General features: G+C 35.2%; 2 protein-coding genes across 2 annotated transcripts in view; one reads left to right on the top strand and one right to left on the bottom strand.

Annotated features, from left to right (window-relative positions):
* Positions 1 to 4135, bottom strand: part of LOC100366996 (glycine dehydrogenase (decarboxylating), mitochondrial-like) — a 43569-nt gene extending 39434 nt beyond the window's left edge. The window contains exons 1-2 of the mRNA XM_002742373.4: positions 3762 to 4135; positions 3289 to 3367 (exon numbers count right to left, since the gene is read on the bottom strand). Of these exons, the coding sequence (XP_002742419.2) occupies positions 3289 to 3367; positions 3762 to 3998 (316 nt within the window). The 5' untranslated portion in view covers positions 3999 to 4135. The remainder of the gene's footprint in view (positions 1 to 3288; positions 3368 to 3761) is intronic.
* Positions 4136 to 11301: 7166 nt separating this feature from the next.
* On the top strand, positions 11302 to 16345 carry LOC100367448 (vimentin-type intermediate filament-associated coiled-coil protein-like). Its single transcript, XM_085503199.1, has one exon. The coding sequence runs from the start codon at positions 11383 to 11385 to the stop codon at positions 11989 to 11991; it is 609 nt and encodes a 202-aa protein (XP_085359325.1). The 5' UTR covers positions 11302 to 11382; the 3' UTR covers positions 11992 to 16345.
* Positions 16346 to 17250: the final 905 nt, after the last annotated feature.

A 17250-nucleotide genomic window follows, 5' to 3' on the forward strand; every position in this document is an offset into this window, starting at 1 on the left:
CAAACAAAGGTCATAGCGTCGTAGTGGCATCAAACATCGCGTGGGATTAGACAAATGCATTTTGGGGACAATTCCAAGCTTAATAATGTGCTGTCCACATTTGATGATAGGCAATTTCGATTAAGTGAGGGTATTCGGAAGCAATATTTCTCTGTCGAAGATCGGCCGGTCGGTGTGAGCTACGAAATAAGGAAATTCGAGTTCAAAATTAAATCGTTCGATTTTTGCGGCAGACGTTCGACGCGCGTCTTTCATGCATCTCGCGAGATATCGCAATTGTACGGAAAATCACCTATTCAGCAAATTTTTATTGCACAAGTTAAGCTTAAAGAGAGCCATTTGAAATCCCTCCCATAACTTGCCTCAGTGTTTTTAGGAGAGCTATTTGTCACTCTCCAGCCATTTTGTTAAGGGCCAGAGTTTCACTAGATCTTGCCCTAAACATGGCTACAACTTCTGTAGTATCTTACAAGGTTCATACATTAGGTAGGAACACACTTCCAAAACTTTGACAATTTTGTACAATTTATGGCATACAAAGCAGGTTTTTAGTCTTGTTAGCTTTACTAAAAATGGATACAAGGATATTCACTAGGTTTTGTATTGTAAGTAAAACTACCGTATGCATTTTATTGTTAAATTTTCATTTTTATTTTACAAAAAAAAAAAATACAATCCTATATAGTACATTCAAGATTTTCACAAAGACAATGAACATTTCTTTAACCTACCAAAACATTAGTTTTACCTGAAATAGATTTACAGATTTTGTGAATAAATATAAAATATGTATACTGTGGAATACTTTATTTTCACTGGAATTAATTTTGGCTGAAAAGGCTTTTTGGGCGTTTTGTATGGAATTTATTTTCACTGATTTTGGATGAGTATTATTTGAAAAATAGGAAAAAAAGTATATTCGCTGGATTTTATTTTCACGGAATCATCCCTTCAGCGAAGATAAATTCCAAACGAAAATAAAGTATTCTACAGTATACAATTGAGCAAACCATAATTTGAGTTGTGTGTGAATCTACAAATGAATAAATTAACATTTTTTTTGTCAGTTTTATTTATTATAAATTATACAAACGAGACAACTGAAAAAACAAGTTGGGTATTCTTGCAACAAAATCAGATTTTTCCCAGCATTCAACTTGAACTATAACTATTTATACTGCAACATGCCAATTTCAACCTGAACAGTCAACAATGTTCAGTAATATAGAGTCTCAGACACTCGCAGCCATTTTTATCATCTGCAGTTATTTTAATAGCTCGAAACATAAAATCCGCAACTGCTTAAATGATAAATCAGCCTAATCTGGTTGCCATGGCAATGACCAGTGTTATTATCAACATTCACAACTATACTAACAAGTGGATTTCCGAGAAAAGAAAATGACTGGTCTAATTGTGAAAACCATCAAAATATTACAAGCGCTGCAGTATGTAATCTCTGAAAACTAAATTCTCGTCAGGAGAAAACAAAATTGTGCAATGCCCGATTGTTGGAGACAGGATAAGTAAGCTTAATTGCTATCAGAAGATTTGGACCTTGAAGATAATGTAATTTTGCTGAAAATTCACCAGTCACGGGGATTTAGTAGTTTTGTCAATTGCAAAAATTGAAAATGTAAGCTTTCCTCTTAAGCAGCAGATTCGAGACTCATTGTGATGGAACACGTGCATCAATGATGATTCAGCCAACATACGGTATTAAATACACGCATCATAACACGCTTTTTTTTTCTTTAAAATTTACACCAAATTTAGCACCGACAGTAGAGCGACATCCATAAAGCTGGTGTTTCTGTAATCTTGTTACTGCCAGTGGTTTTTCTCGATTCTAATCGATGCATTTATACATGTAGAATATGATGAAATAAATAAACTTTATACTATAAGGTGTGTATATTGATGAGTGAATGGCTTGCATATAATTTATAAAAATAAACAGATTGAAATGTTTTGGCTAGATAAATGCCACATGTTTAAAAAAATGCTTAAATTTTTTCCAATCCACTTGTCAGAGAAATCAACAAAAAAAAAATTTGTTGACTAAGCTGATTTGAATACAATGCATACATACAGGCCAATGACCTACTATTTCAATATGCCAGCAGTCTAAGGCTCGACACCCAACACACGATTTCACAGAAAAAGAGCAAATGGGAAAACAAAAAACAAATTAAAAATTATTAATTCACATTATTATGTGGCCAGTAAAATGACATGTACATGTACTTTATACTAGTCTCTTCAAATTTATTCAATTTGTTTTTTAAGTTTACAAATTTAACAGTCCAACAACGTACAATTACAACATTGACATTACAAGTTTTACAGTGTTTCCACCGGGAAAAAGTAGCACTGGAGAAGGTTGTGCCTGGTAATTTGAAAGATTAGGATTCTGTCATTTTGTGTTCACAGCAATATTTCCAAGAAACATTGAGCAATAATTGACACATTGGCAGCCCGCCTGTGTCAACATAAAAGAACACTAAATACATGTAGATGTGAACAAGGTAATTGTAGCTTTATGCAAATTATGTTCAATTTAGTTTAGGATTTACATTGGATTTTTAAAATCTCATTTGCATATGTATTTAGTTACAATGATCTACCACATCAATAATTATTGATTTTTGAAAGTTCAATTATAGCATTTCAGTGGGCAAATTGAAGCATGGTAATACCACCTTGTTTAAACTGTCTGGCGAGTACAATGGACTATCATGATACACAAAAACATCAAATCAGACATGATAAACAAGATTAGAAGTGTTCCAATCACTTGAAAAATCAACTATTTACGAAGTTATAGTTAGCCTTATATATGGGTTGTTGACGTGCTTATTCGAATATAAAAATAAATCAATGATGAGGGGAGGGGAGGGGAGGGGAGGGGAGGGTCATAGCTAGTAAACATCAACAATTCCATAATCAGTATTGCACATAAACACATTCAGCCAAACATGTTCAGTCTGACCTACATTTTATATCAAGTTCTCAAACAGCAACATTAAATTACACGCGTAATAAGACCATTGCGATAGAACGTCACAATACCGTTGCAACACTGTTACGCCGGTAGCGTCAAACAAACGTTTACAGGCGCTTAGGAGAATGTCTCCGTGATAACGCATAATGTGTAAAAACTACAGGTTAGGTAGTCGACGGAAACGCTCGTTTGCTCCGACTCTTGGCAGTCTTAACCTTTATAAGCACTGGGAATGACGTACACTTGCAACACATATTCCAATCACCTTCATGCGAGATACTTACATACGGGAGGCTCCAAGTTCAATTCTCGGTCAAGGCGTATATTTTCAGGGACCACTTTCCGTATGAGCTCATCCGTGCTCTGCAATGAATTTATCAGAGTAAAGTCACGTATATTCAACCACAAAGCGAAAATTGATTATTAAAAACAGTGTTCAACATTTATTTAGCATAACAGAGCTGTTACGTACATATAGGTGGATACAAAACTTCGAGCAAACTGCGTACACTTTCGTTTTGTGCGTGTGTGAGTGTTTGTTTTTTTTCTCATTGGTATTGTTGGAGTTTGTATTTGTACTGTAGTACTGACGGTGACTGCAGTGAAGGATAGAGAAAATAGGTCGGCATTGCAAAGCAGACCACGATCGCGGTGAATAACAATACACGTCAGACTCATTGTTTCCCTAATATGGAATATCGGATGATGGTAATTGGCGCAGTGCGCAAAACCGCTTAGAACCGGTGAAACATCTTACCTTTAAGCCTAAAATGTCAAGCATCTTGCTCCTCTGTGCGGCACTGGGCCCGATGTGCCTATCGCTAAAGTTATCGTGTCGAGGGTATAATTTGTCGACACCCGTCGACGCCGGGGAACAGCTGAAATTACGCACAGAATGGATGGATGTAAACTTCGCGGGAAATCCCTTGCTCAGACGGCCGCGAATTTGCGGTACAGTCCGCGAGGCCACGGCAAACTTCGACGTTCTGTACATATTGTGGTATCTCACAGAGCCTGCAATTGACAGATGGTAGAAATTGCCGCCCGCTTTCAACGAGAGAACAGTATTTTTTCAGCCGTACAAGCTGCGCTCCGGTTTAAAATGGAACGATGGAAACTGAGTGTGTCAAAGTAATGAACAATCCAAGTCATGTGACACGTTCCATGATCATGTGACCGATCACAGTTCGGTCAACCAATCGGAGAACATATAACGTGCGGCGCTGACACACCCCCTTGTTTACGCCATCAGCTGATGCACTGGCTCTTGTCCGCGAGCAACGACCACTTTCCCTCCCGTTAAAACTCACAAGGTTACATTTTCAAGGTCGCCATTGTTTTTTCAGGTTATCGACCGATCGGCAAGCGTACTGACTCAACGATATAATGTTTTTCCATGTATTACTACATTATTCGGACTCAGACGGAACGTGCTGCGCGACGGTGGAGATTGATTACATCGGTGGAGCTAACGGTTATCTTTAGAATAAACTATCACCCCTTTCTACTTGTTTTTCGGAAACCAAGCTCCTCGCTAGATTGGTTCACAGACCCCAGAAAGGAACTTGAAACCATAAACCTCAAAATTGTTATGATAAGGTATATGTTTAAACACATTTCACAAATAATAATAATAACTTCGTAAAGTTAAAATACATAATTATTGTATCATGAACAATATCTCAATTAAAGATACGTTTGTCAATGCAGATTACAGCAAAAAATGTACAAAATCAACCATGGTTTCGGGTGACATTATATTATCGTGGCGGTGGACATTTAGCTGTCTGATTTTGTTCCGTGTCACGTCGCGCTGTTATGTACATGCCGTGTACCAGTAAACCATGGAGCTCCATGCAGTAAACATAAATGATGACCTTTGACACGAACACGAGACACCTAAATACGGGTAGTCACAGAGCACGTGAGCTAACAATAATAATAAATTAAGGGTTCGACCTTTATTAACTCTGGGGAGGGGTAAAATTGTACAAATGGCTGCTATAACAACCCGACCACAATTCCAGATCCCAGGGATGTGTCTCGTCGGGGTTTTGAGTGCAAAGTAACGAACGGATCATGCGGGCATAGATACAGATGGGACGATGCGAACTGTTGTTGCGCCGTATTTGGTCGATCGATATCACATGCCATCAGATGACCCATGCCAAAAGATAACTGGACATTGCTTGAGATCAAATGTACGTTTGTCTTGAAACGAAACCAGAATTTGAACAGGATTCAGTCTACTGTACTTGACGAAACGAATCCTGGTCATTTTCACAGCTTTTGTTCCAATATACCGGTAATCGTAAAGGTATTTATGATCTCCGTGTTGCGTATAATCACAGTCCCTCTATCATGATAGAGGGACTGTGGTATAATAACGCATTTCGTTCATTCCTTGGACTGCCCGGGATTGTAGCGTTAGTGGTATGTTTGTATCGTCCAACATTACTACATTTGACGCTCATAGACGAAACGTGTTTTTTTCACTGTTTACCCGTCTTACTAAAAGTGATAATAATATCGTTGTAGTGCTTTTTATCACCTGACACGATTTTAGGTTCGAAGTTTAATGTTCTGTACCGTAAATTTACGTATACGCCAATGCTACTCTAGAGCAGTAACTGAAACACGGGCGTTCACGGCGCGTATACCGCACTATTACTTTCACTACTACCACTGGGTATATACTCAATTTTTCGGTAATGACGGGGCTTGGGCAGGATGTTCGCTCAAACAATGGCCTGCGTCACGCTAATTATAGTAGTGTACATCCTCGCATGGAGGTATAATAATTATTACCTCCATGATCCTCGTCTTGACATGCTATTTAAATATTATAAATCATCATTATCACAATACAATAGTGCGAACCTTCATTCGCAAGTAAATTCGTAGAAAAAATAAAAAAAATCCCCAAACTAGTAGTAATTGCGAAGGATGATGGATGGCAAGATAATATACGGCGATTCAATATTGGTGTTATAAATCAGCGCCATATACCCGGTATATGTGTTAAAAAACGTCCCAATCACAAAATTGATGTAGTTTTTCTTCTCGTCGCCACCTTAATATAAAATTGTGAGTTTTAACAGACATATTATGCTGTAACAAGGGCAATACAAGACATTGTCATCTTTATTATTGAAACTTGTATCCCCTTTCACAGTTATCCTGTATCCGCCCCATATATAACAACTTGAAGTATAATGATTATTCATTTTATTTTTATAATATATTTTCAGCCCATACTATTACTATATATTCGCTTAATGCGTTGCCGACGATTAGAAACACTTAATACTATATCACCCATGAGATCTATTCCATACCAGGACGATAATGTTTAAAATCTAGAGTAAACAAAATTTATTGAATTCATAGAACGCGAACAGGTATGTCGAACCCACTTTGACGCTATAAATCGGCCATACCAAAGGTTGATACATATATAAAGACCGGTATTTATAGAACGCCATAAATATTACGCAATGACAATTACCCGCAGTGATTTACGATTTTTGACGCAAGCGATTTATAGTTCTGCCGTTGTAGACAAGGGGTAGATGATGATTTTTGTTGAAGGGTATAAATTACCAAAATTGCCACACGACTGTATAAATTATGATCGAAAATTGAAAAATGTGAAGATAACTTTAAAAATTTTCAACCAAATTTTGCATTTATTTATTTCAAATCAATTATATTGAATCAACAGTTTGTTTATAAATAATCAAAATCGTATTATTATTATATCTACAATATCTGCATATACACTTTATTATTAATAAATAATTTTACTTTTGGTTAAATGTTATTCAATTGTGATTTCAGATATAATAATAATTTCTATATAATTATTTTAAATCTCAATATTTATTAATAATAAAAAAGCTTAAGCTTAAATCTATAAAAAAAAACGTTATATAAATAAATGCATAAACGGCACCCAATAGTTTTTAAATATACAATGCTTATTAGACAAATACATCCTTTTCCAAAAGTCTGTAGAATTGAAGCTCAGACGCCTTATGTTATCAAGATTCCGTACAACCTCAGACAACTAATACATTAGTTTGTATTAGTTGTCTGAGGTAGAACCAAACCATCGCGCAAAAATGTAATCACGAACGGCATACGTAATCACCGTGACCAACATGATAGTAGATATATACAGCAGAATAATAGACACCCCCTCCCCCCTTTGGAGTTTCATGTTAAGAGTAAAATCGAAACGCAGCAATCCAGTAGTTTGTTCGATAGATTGTAGAAATGTCCATTTTCTTTTCTTTAAGAGCTTTCAGAAGATACATACCACGCAATTAATCATATGCCATTCCAGGAGGCTCATATTGAGGCTGCGCATACAGTCGGTGTTCATGTTTGTTATGCTGCCCTTAACGGCATTTGAGCCGCCTTTACAGCCTGAGACACACATAAACCGGAACCGAGTCTGGCGCTGATATTGCATTTATAATAGTCTGCATTTTAATCGCAGGCGGGACAGGTATATGATAGACAATCAAACAAAGTGGTAACAACTTTATTGCATAAACAACACACTTTGAAAAGCATGGTATAGCAAGAAAATATGACAATTAATACAAACATGTGTCTGCTGATTAAGATCATTATTATGTTTTTCAGTACCAGAAGGGGCTATTTGTGATCTGATTTGAAGATTTTTATAGAATTATCAGTATCACTTAAAGTTGAAAAATATGAATTGCCTCTCTTAAAAATAGCAAATAAGCGTTCTCTTGTTTTCTTTTGAACAATGCGCTGATTATACACTGAAATTCAACTTCCACAACGTACTGGTATGGTTTACAGTATTTTTTATTCGAAGCTCTAATTGTCGTAGTTTTCCTACCCATTTCTTTCTTGGAAGTGTGTTCAGAAATTCTTAAAATTTGGTAATAGTTTCTTTTAACTTACGTTTCTTATATCAAATAAATAATAATACGGTGACAATTCCAGTGTTCACAGTTTGAGAAGCAATGATGTCAATACTGACATTAGATATGTATGCAACCTGATATATACTATTAGATCAGCGTAACAATCTGATAATAATCAAATGTAGGTCAAGGCTCTAATCGTTTTTATTTACAGTTGTCTGTGTAATTGGAGGCAAAGTACATCACTGGACTAGGCACAAATTAACTACTGGGCCGCCGTGTTGCTGAAATAACGAGTCCGCCGTTTTTTCACAAGTGTCATATTTTTGATTGAATCAGTATAAAAATCGGCATTAGTCTGTCAGGATGATGAACCTCTCCTTAATTAAACACACATGGCAAGTGTGCCTCGGTCGGTGGCCGTCTTACTTAGCAGCCGGGCGGGAGCCCCCCTTAAATTTAAAAGTTACACAGTTTGATAGTTCTTGATGTATGAACACCTTTCCCGCCTATCCATTACCAAATTTCGAATCCGGCGTCGCGGTTTCATGCGTATTGACTTATGAGGGCGCCACCACAGGTTAGTTATACAAATTACTTTGTACAATTCGTTGTCACATGGTCACCAGTTTACGAGCAGCGTTTTGTAATTGTTAGTATTTGCATTTATTCCTAGGTACTTTTTTTATTGAAACTTTGCAGAATTCGATCAATTTAAAATAAAATAGGCGTGTAGAAAATATCGAACTAATGTGTACCGGTAATATAATTTCATCAAAAATTGGTGTTATGTGGTGAATTCAGTACCAGTACCTAGTAATTGTTGTTTCATTCTATTGTTGATTTACTAGTGTGATGTCATCATTGACAATGCAGCTAAACAATATCTTGACATATAAATTTCAAATCTTTCAAAACAAAGCGGTGAGACTAATACTAGGAGCTGGCAAAATGGCACACAGAGTGAATATGTTGAATGAAAAATATACCAGACTGGCTGCCTTTTTGTAATCATAAACAAACTGCATAAGGCCAACAAAAAAATGTTTTGTTGCCATCAGCGACCGACCAAAAAATATGAAATATCGGGTCGCGTTTTTTTTTTTTTTTTCAAATAGGCCCAAATATTATAAACTCGCCATTTTAAGCAGTAAAAAAAGTGTTTCCTCTGAAAATGTACGATCCCGGACCGTTGTTTTATCCCCAGGGTCCCGGGGGGTAAGTGGCGACTTTGAATCTGTTGATCTGTATTTCTCTGACATGTTCCGAATACTATGAAGTCCATATACCTCGGCTATTTACGATACCCTTAGTTTTCACGAATTTTAAAAAAAATATCCGACCGACCGACCGAACCAATTTTCAACTTGAGGGCAACATAAGTTTTTTTGTTTTTTTTTGGCCTAAAGCTGTACTGATGTAAAAAATAACAAGGGATAAGGCACCTGACTATTTAAATACATTTTAACAAGAAATCAAATCCATAATCATTCAATATATTTTACACAGCTTCCATTATAGTACGGCTATGCCAGCTCAATTAAAAGAGGATCTTTCAAATAATTGTTATAATGTATGTGTTTTAATTTTCGGAAAAAAATGGTGCTTGTTACTTGAGGAGCTACCGAGGATAATTAAAATAATACACAAACAAATCTTTAAGTGCTCAGTATTAATGGCGAGTTTCATCTTTTCAGCTCTATTAAAGTTGTCGCCATTTTATGTAAGTCATGTATGATAATTATTATATTTGAATGTATACTTGGCCGCCAGCGGGCGCACTTGATCGGTGAAACAAAGTGCCGAAAGCAAGGCAGCGATGGCGCATTTCACTTAGTCGAGAAGTTTTGGTAGATTTTAAAAATCTGTATGGATTCTAAGTATATGAAGTTTGAACACATTTTATTCCGACGCGTGCATATTCTATTTTTAAATTATTAGGTGTAGTTTATAACAGCTATGACATCTTTTGTCGTCGTCGACATTTTGTATTGATGAAATGACTAACAATCGTCTGGCCCAAAAGCTCTGAGTTCGATCCCAGACGTGATGTAGCGTAGACTCCGTGCACAGACAAGTAACAGTCAGGAACCTTACCGGGAAGGAATAAATACATCATCATATAAAATATGACACAGCTGCCTCACATAAATCAAAATATTGAGATTTAGAACAGAATGACTGCCAATGCAAATATTTTAAAGTCATGAAATTGTCTTTTTTAACTCGTTTCATTTTTTAATAATTCAGTTGTTTTCGGTGACCCGTATACATTTTTTCTTCGGATATTACATGTATTATTAACATCTTCTTCGGCTCATGCGTGATATGAAGTAATTAAGTATTATCGTTTTTTGATTGTCATTTAATTGTGCCTTATTTTGATTTTCCATGAAAATTAAATATTTGTCTCTGAAAGAGTCTCGAAAACTAACAAACCCTGGGGGTCAAACGAGATGTGCGATGACCAGACACCAGAATAGGAAGAAATCAGTGGCGACTGAATCAGAATAATTAAGCCGTTTCGACAATGATATTTCTTTTCAGCATGGCCGAATGCCATCTGCCTTGAAACCGTAATGACATAACACACTACTAGTATCAAGGAGAAACTAAACCGGAACTCAGTTTAACGTCAGGTGCTTTAGTTAGGCGTCCATTTAATGGCATATATGTGAAAACGACTCTGCCCAAGTCAATAAATAATTGCAAAATTCAGCTGGCTGGTCTGATCAATGAAGTACAAAGACAATATGTGTGGCGTCATTTGGCATTATTGACAATAAAACCAGTGGCGGATCCACGGGGGCAGGGGGGCCATGGCCCCTCCCAAACGCATGACGATTCATATTATCTGGATTACGCATAGCTTCTCTGCGATTTACGCTCCGTATATCCAAAGCGAAGCTTGAACCCCCCCCCCCCCCAATACATTTTGCTGGATCCGCTGAATAAAACCATAGCTCTTAGGATTGCTACTATAGGAAATTTATTCTGATGATCGGATAAATCAATTAGACTGTCTTCTCTGGGGTATATGAATAAATTAAGCACGTGCAATTATTCATTTTGAATTAAAACGTTCACACATTCACGAAAATGTCAACGGCATGAAGGGGTGGCTTTTTTTAAATACTGGAATGAAATTGTACAATTTGTGTATTATTGATCTACCAATGCCCATCCACCGTACACGTTAAACACAATATGGGTCATTTATTAAATCAGTGTACAGCCGGTGTATACTAGTATTTATTGTAAATGTGTTTGTTATTAACGCAATACTAGGAACCATTTGTTATGGGTAGAACGATGAACTGTGTGGTCTATGAATGAACCAGGGACGTTTAGTGTACGGTGGCGCCACCAACGTCCATGTGTATGTAATCCACGATCTCTGACGTGTCTGCGCACACGGTCCTGATCAGTCCCCACTTCCGTTTGCAGGAAACAAGCGGGTACATCGTCTGAATGAGCCGCTCTTTCTCGAAATATACCGATCCGGGAAGGAGTAATGAGTCGGTGAGCGTTGTGGCCAAGATGTTCTCGCCGTCACGATCGACCATACGGGAGGCCAACGATCATCTACAGGCGCTGTACACAAAGGTCAACGAACTTGAACACACCATAAAAGAACAAGCCGAGTCGATGATCAATAAAGATGTACAGATGCAAAATAAACTGAAGGAAGTCGCGAGTGGGAAGGACAAGGAGATCAACGAGCTCCGGAGAACACTGGAGTCGTCCGAAGCTCACATGCAACGGATGTTGGCGACGAACCGCGAAAAAGACGCGTTGATCGCCCATCTGCAACAGCGGTGCCAAGTACTGGACGAGCTGTGCCTCAGTAAACCAATACTGGAAAAACTGGTTGCTGCCATGACCAAGGCGGAAAGTCTGAAATCCGTAACCAATACCCACCGAGAGGAGAGAACGTTGCCCAGGCAACATCCGCAATATATCAACAGCGATGCGTCGGGGAATCAGCCTCTCACGAACAATACAATTGCAAGGAATTTCTCAATTTCCGAACAGGACGATGGCGAAGTTGACCCCAGTGAAGATGGTGGTCTGAGTTAGTTGTCATGGGAACATGTGATTTAATAGCATTCATATAGCTCACCTCTGTGTACAGGTCTGTTAATGGGGACGTGTGTTCGTTTTCATTGAGACGTTGTCAGCACCCACGCAAAGTCCTATGATGGAGTGTGGTCAAGTCCCAATGTAAATATCATCCCTACAACAGTACACAAAGTGGATTTCATAGTGCCTTTATAATTACAAATATTTTTAAATCAGAAATAATAATTTTGTAAAAACAGCTGGTACTACTAGTTACTAAGCACCTTGCTTTTGATCAAAACTATTGATGGCCTGACTCAACGCATAATATAACTTTTAAGGTTTGAGTATTTTTATGGAAATTTGTAAAACATTTACCCCAGAAGACCCTTGTGCTACATTTGATTCCAAAGAAGAATTTGTCATTTAGCTACAGAATAACGTTACCTATGAATCACTGTGTAGTCACACAAACCTTAGTGTGGATAGATATGATCAATTTCAAATCAACTATTTTGAATAGTACGACTATCATCACAGCAGTTTGATACAAAACGTAAGATGGTAAAACTCAAATCCCTGGGAAATCTGCGTAAGTCATACTGACTGAAGAAATTCATTTACTATAAAAGACATTTTGATTGATCCAATGGAATAAATTTGGCATACAAAGTTTGTGTTTATTTTCCATAAAAACACTTCGCACCCTTTTCAAAATAATTTTTAATTGGTAACTTGATTTTAAAACATAATCTTCTGAAAACCTCCTTGGATTGCCAAAATGAATGGGAAAAAAGCAGTGTCAGTAAGGGATGTATTAATAAATGGACCTCTGTGCAAAGTCATATGCAACTAATAAATGCTTTCAAGCAAATTACAGATCAACCATCTGTTAAAAAGCACAAGTGGTCAGTAAGCCAAATATCTATGGTATGTTAGTGTGTCTATACATTTATATTTTAAACATTTAAAAAAAAATTATATTAAATGTTATTTCCATGGTTATTAGGTGTTTTGGGAATATCTTTATTTTTCCAGTTATTTAAAGATTGATTTGAAAATTTGTCAAATGTTATTGTTCCTGTATCATTTTGACCAAATTATTAAATTCAGTTGATGTAATGTACTGGTAATATGGCCACCATAGCAGTAGGGCTAAATGTTTCATTTTCATTAAAATAAGTTTGAGATGCCCCTACCCCCTCCTCTTTTATTTTCACTTATTTATATATTTAGTGAAATTGTTAGCTCAACAAAATTACAAGAATTTGTAGTCTGATTAGATTTTCCATATTTTTTTCATCCTTCAGTCATTTGGGTTTTCAAGAATTGATTATACGAGTCCTGTTTAGGAAATTTGTTTGTACATTGGCTTACCTCTGTGAAGTAAATATTGACATCGTAATATTCTAGTCTAAGCTGGCAAAGCTGTCAATTTTATTGTTTTATATGATAATTCCTTCTAAAAAATGATCCGACACAAACTTTCATTACTTTCAATTATTTATTATGTTATGGAACTTATCCAAGAAAAGGAAGAAGATTTGCGCTTGGTTTCGCTAAGAATTCTACAAATGAGGGTTGCGTAGAAAATGTCAGATCAGAAGTTGCCTTCTCATTGGTTAGCAGCTTGTCAGTTGCGCTCCTCATTAGCATAAGCATCAACATACATTTCTTGGTGCTTTTTACATCAACGTTACGAAAGCACAGTAGAATTGAGCAGGCAGAGGAATTTTACAAATTCCAGAAATTTTAAATAGAATTATCTTATAAAACAATAAAATTCTTACTTCTTGACCAATCAGTTCTGCCAACCAATTTTCCACTACCACAGCTAATTTGCATATGATTGAAGTATTATCTTTTTCTTTTAAAATTGTTCCTGATTTTCTAACCAATTCTAACACCTTACAGTGAGACCAATCAGAGAGCAGCTTATTTGTAGACAGATTTTTTCAACCTATCAAATTCTGCGTTAGTATATATACTTTGTCTTTGATTATTATCCAAAACCAAGATGTATTCTTGAATACTATTGGCTAACATAGGGGATTTATAGTTTGTAGTATCCAATGAGCAAAGCCGTTATAAATACTGTAAAATACTTTATTTTCACTGGGAATTAATTTTCGCTGAAGGAAAGATTCAGTGAAAATAAAATCCAGCGAATATACTTTTTTTTCTATATTTTACATTCAACTCGTCAAAAATTAGTGAAAAAAAATTCTATACAAAACGCCCAAAAAGTCTTTTCAGCGAAAATTAATTCCAGCTAAAACAAAGTATTTGACAGTGGTCATTTTCATTCAAATAATTTGTCAACCAAACACAAACAAAAAACTCAAACTGAAAAAAACTGGTGTTGTATGGCATGATATGAAAGTGTAGGAGATACTTGGGTAATGTGCTTGCAAGGAAAATACTCAAGATCATATGCAGTGCGCCCTCTAAGCCATTATGCTTTAGTAATCCACAGTGATTCTTTGTGATGCAAAATTTTTACAAAGTTTAAAAATAAAGAAAATCAGGTGTCACCACTTTTTAGTTTCATGCCGTCAAAATCTCTAAACATACAATAATTATTTTTTTTTTGAATATCTTTCAAATGATTTAAAATTCCTAAAAAAAAATCAATCTGGTTAAAGGGCCTTTGATCAGATGAAACTGAACAGGAAGTTCATTATATATGCATGTGAAGTGCAATGAATTATGGGAATATAAATGTTGGCAGGTTAATAAGCCTTTATTGTGATGCCTTCTCACACGTCTACCATGAAAAATGCATTATATATTCGAAATATATATTAAAATTGTATTTTTGTGAAATTTAGATTTCCTACACAGAAAGCTAAATATAATTTGTAATATCACACATTTGTATATATTGGGGATGCATATCAGTTGAATAAATGTGTTAATTTGTTACAGCAGTAGAACTTGAACTCTTCATACAGTATGTGTTCTGTTACCAAACGTTTGCTCTTTTATAAGTGACAATTGTCTATGGTCAAAACTAGTAACATTTTAATGATTTAAGTTACAAAGTAACAATAAATGCAGTTTTTGGTATTACGTTACTTCCACTTCTATTTCACATATGCTTTTAATAGAGCAAATATGATATCTGTTTATTTTATTGTTGGTATATATATCGTTTCAATTATCACTCCAGTCATTTCACATAGGAACCAAAAAAAAAGAACATGTTACTCATCATTGGGTATCAAAAAAATGCAATTTTCATTAAAACTAAATCCATAATTAAATTTTAGAAATACAAATTGATCAGAAACTTAATATATCATTTTTCTGGGCTTTTTTTTTTTTTTAAACAACATTTAATTTATTTATTAACATATTAGAAACATCTGTAGTTTAAACCTCACCATGGTTACTATAGTAACAGACATAGATTATATTTTATTTGGGGCTTAGGGGAGAAAAATTGTGTGTTTTTAAAGTGGCCGTTATGTTTTTCAGGTTTTATGTAAATAATGTATTTTACACACGTTCTATGGGACCTATATCAGACAACACAGCGAGGTGAGAAATCAGTTTATGTGTACAAATCACATTTACTTTTATGGTGACATTTTGGTCATTTTTCAAGATTAGGTTTTACTGTGTATATAGAATGGTTTTACTTATACATTGTGTCAATATATATATTACATAATTTTGGCAATTCATGGAAACAGCTGTTTTCAAATGGCATCAGCTTGTAAATTTCTAGTTACTGTATTCCTATATTTGAGGTGTATCGCAAATAGATTGTTTTTAGTTTTGTTGTAATTTTAACTCTTTGAGTACAAAAAGTCAGTTTTTGTCACCACAATTTTAAACTGAATAAGTTTTTATAATTTATTTCAAAATTTTGATAAAACCATGTAGCCAATAAAAAATTACGTCTATTTGGTCCAAAATTATCAAAAAAAAATGTAAAAAAATTCATAAAAACAGACCAAATGTTGTATCAAAATTTTGGCGGGAAAAATTATGGTGCTCAATGGGTTAGGTCTTATTGTTGGTCTTTTGCATATGTGCTTCCAACACATCCAAGTCTTTCAATTTGCTCAAAATCTGCCTGTACTGTCTTGTAGTCAGTTTTTAAAAAAGAATTTTGTATCACTTGTAGTTACTTAAATATAGTCTTATATGGCTTGTCAGATTCTCAGCAAAAATGCAGTGTATGTCTGTTGTATACTTTATCTCATTTCATTGCAAGGAATTTTATTTTATTCAGTTCACGTTTTTTTTTTGTCATGTATATCTAAATTTTAGATGGAATTGCATTGTAAGCATGGTTTCCATGGTAATAAAATTTGTATGTTGCATGCTGGGGAACTATGCATGACAGCATCATGGCTTCCAACATGGACTATTTCTTGTAATTTTATAAACACCATGTTACAATATCATTCACAATATCATTCACAATATTTTTAATACCTGATATTTGTTTTACCGGGTTTATATATGGTATTTATTACCTTGGGGGAGGGAATTAATTATTATAAAATGCAAATGATGCAATTGCATATTTTTCTTGCACTGGTTAGGTGTGATTAGCAAGTTCAGATCTGTATGTCTGACAGTGCCATCTAGTGGTAGGACTTTTAAAACTAGCAGCATGTCGGCTGATATAGCTCTGCTGTTTAAGATGCGAGTAGAATAGCTGTTTTTATGATAACAATAGTCTTCAGGAAATTGAAGTTATCATTACTAAATGAATTAATTTGCCAGATGGAGGTTCATCCTAGGTACCCAGGTTAGCTGTTTTCAGGAAGTTGAAAATAGCATTGTTTACTTAAAAATTACCAAAATATTTACTAAGATTGGAAGTTACCACAACATGAACAGAGGTCCTATAGCTATTTCCAATAACTATTTGAAAATAGAATTTTAAACAAAATTTTAAAAATAATATCAATAGATATTAAAAGTTTTCTTAAAATGAACAAAACGGAGAGAATCACTCAAGCTACATTTGTAGTGAATATGAAAACCATACGGCTGATTTAAAAAAAAAAAAAAATTTGAAGTTGACACTAATGGACAATCAGTAATATGAATAGACCAAGACAGATGAATGGTAAATTGTTATTAAAAATATTTCTGATATTTTTTTATCTATTCAGTGACAGTAAATGCAAGCTTTGACCATGTTTCATATATGAATAGGTGATTTCCATTCACTGCGAGAAAGCACGAAAGACGCATTTTAATCGTTGGCCGCAAAAAAACAAATGATTTGATTTTGAGCTACTCTTTTTTCAT

The sequence above is a fragment of the Saccoglossus kowalevskii genome, chromosome 9 (genome assembly GCF_978046115.1).
Source record: "Saccoglossus kowalevskii chromosome 9, keSacKowa6.1, whole genome shotgun sequence".
In the NCBI taxonomy this organism is placed as follows: Eukaryota; Metazoa; Hemichordata; class Enteropneusta; family Harrimaniidae; genus Saccoglossus; species Saccoglossus kowalevskii.

Excerpts from the sequence above, each read along its gene's own strand:
- LOC100367448 (XM_085503199.1), top strand. The coding sequence starts at position 11,383 with ATGAGCCGCTCTTTCTCGAAATATACCGATCCGGGAAGGAGTAATGAG.